Source organism: Plasmodium reichenowi, chromosome 14 (genome assembly GCF_001601855.1).
Source record: "Plasmodium reichenowi strain SY57 chromosome 14, whole genome shotgun sequence".
In the NCBI taxonomy this organism is placed as follows: Eukaryota; Apicomplexa; class Aconoidasida; order Haemosporida; family Plasmodiidae; genus Plasmodium; species Plasmodium reichenowi.
In genome coordinates, this window is record NC_033659.1 from 856,035 (window position 1) to 858,324 (window position 2,290).

The 2,290-nt window shown below is 21.4% G+C and overlaps 1 protein-coding gene across 1 annotated transcript; it reads right to left on the bottom strand.

Annotated features, from left to right (window-relative positions):
- Positions 1 to 402: 402 nt before the first annotated feature.
- PRSY57_1421400 (mitochondrial ribosomal protein L21 precursor, putative) lies at positions 403 to 1,536 on the bottom strand (the record flags this gene model as incomplete). The annotated part of the gene is made up of 1 exon (XM_012909825.2): positions 403 to 1,536. The coding sequence occupies one exon, from the start codon at positions 1,534 to 1,536 to the stop codon at positions 403 to 405; it is 1,134 nt and encodes a 377-aa protein (XP_012765279.2).
- Between the last annotated feature and the right edge of the window lie 754 nt (positions 1,537 to 2,290).

Below are 2,290 nucleotides of genomic sequence, written 5' to 3' on the forward strand. Positions count from 1 at the left end.
AATTTATTTTTCACATTTTTTTTATATATTTATTCTTATAAAATATAAAATATAAAATATAAAATACGTTTAATAAAAATATCACATATATATATATATATATATATATAATTTGTTTTGAAAATGTTCCAAGTTAATACAAAAAAAAAAAAAAAAAAAATTAATAAATAATATATAATAAATAATATATAATATATAATATATAATATATAATAAATAATATATAATAAATAATATATAATATATAATAAATAATATATAATAAATAATATATAATAAATAATATATAATATATAATATATAAATATAACAAAATAAAGTGTGTGAATTTTCAAATGGTAAAGTATTTTGAAAGGAAAGCATTTTATTATGATATATAATTTTTTTTTATTTCTTAATAATTCAGTAGGTGAGTGGTACATGTGGATCGGGAGGGTACCTATAACATTTGTTTAATCCCCGTCTGTGTAGAGTATTAGGTTGATGTTCGATTAAGTTAAAAATTTGATCTGCTAAAGGTTTGTTATATTCATCGAATTTCATAAAGTTTAATTCCTTTTGATATAACCATCTGTTTGCCCAAAGATCTAAAATTTGTAAAGGTTTTTTACGTTCATCATTTATAGTATGTTGATTTAATTCAATAATAATATCTTGTATTTTTAATATGGTAATCCAGTGTTTTATTCTTAGAAATCGACTAGATCTTCTAACTTTTTTATAACGAAAACTAATAATTTCTTTACTTAAAGTAATTTGCTCTATTACTGCTTTTACTTTACAATATGGTATGGTAGGTTTTCCTATGATTGAGAAATTTGGTGATCCAACAAATAAAATAGTTCCAAAATAAATAATATCTCCTGCTTTTTTTCTGTGTAATCTTTCTGTTTGTACAATATCACCAATTGTTACTTTATGTTCATTAGTTATATTTGATTTAAAGATACAAAATAAATCATTCTTATCTTTTTTAAGTAAATATTCTAAATTTTTTGGTGGCTTTTCATAATAATTTCCTTCATTCATCTTACAAGGATTGTTATTTGATTTATTTTTTTTTTCTTCTTCTTCTTCTTCTTCTTCTTTTTTCGTCCAATTATAAATTTTCCTTCTTCCGAGGGATGTATTATATATATCTGTATGATTCTTATTATCACATTTGTTATTATTATTATTATCCTTGACACCTTCACAATATTCCTTACTTTCATCCTTTGCTTCCTCATATGATTCGTTTAAAACAATTTCATTTTTTTCTTGTGATTTATAACTTTTTTTCGTTAAACGAGTGTAAGGCAAATTATTATGTAAAACAAACATACAGGTACTTTTATTCATAGGTAGTAAACAGTGAAGATTTTTCCACTTCCTAGCTATGGTAACTTTTTTTCGATAATTCTTGGAGGTATTTCTCCATCTAATTTTTAAATCTTTATATGTTATAAAATTATTCAGATTTTTTTTTTTCTCTTCATTAGGGTGTATGGGTATAACCGGAGGATTGATTTTTCGTTTTCGATGTTTTCCCATCATAAGTTCCTATAACAGGATAGAAAAAAAGAAAATACAATAAAATTAATATTGATATTATATGATGTAATGAGGGCTTCGCTAAATGGGATATTCTTTAACCACACACACACAAAAAAAAAAAAAAAAAAAAAAAAAAAAAAAAAAAAATTATATACATATATATATACATATATATATTTATATTTATTTATTGTATATATTTTTTAAACACTCACTATTTTGTGACCCTCTTGTCTTCGACAGGGGTAATAAGTCAGCTTTCTCTTTCCTGCAAGTTAAAAACGAACATATATAAATGTATTCACATATACATATATATATATATATTTGTTGTCGTTCAAATATATGTACCTATACTTTGTATCATAATATATATTTTTTCATGCTTTTCAAAAGAAATGTTCGGTACAATTTTACTATTTGTTATACACTTCGTCAATATATTCATTTTTCAACATAAAAAAAAAAATAAACAAATAAATAAATAAAATAATAACATTTCTACTTATGTATAAAACTAGTTGGGTATATTCCTCCAACTTTTAAATAAGTAATCAATTCGGTATTTTCCATACTATAATAAAATGAGGTCATAATTTCACATAACCCCCGCAAAAAAAAATAAAAAAATAAAAATAAAGGACTATACATAAATATATGTATAATATATATATATATATTAAACATATGTTGTTCTTTTTTTTTGTTATTATTTTTTGTAAGGTAAAGAAAGTTTCTCTTTGATAAAAAAAAT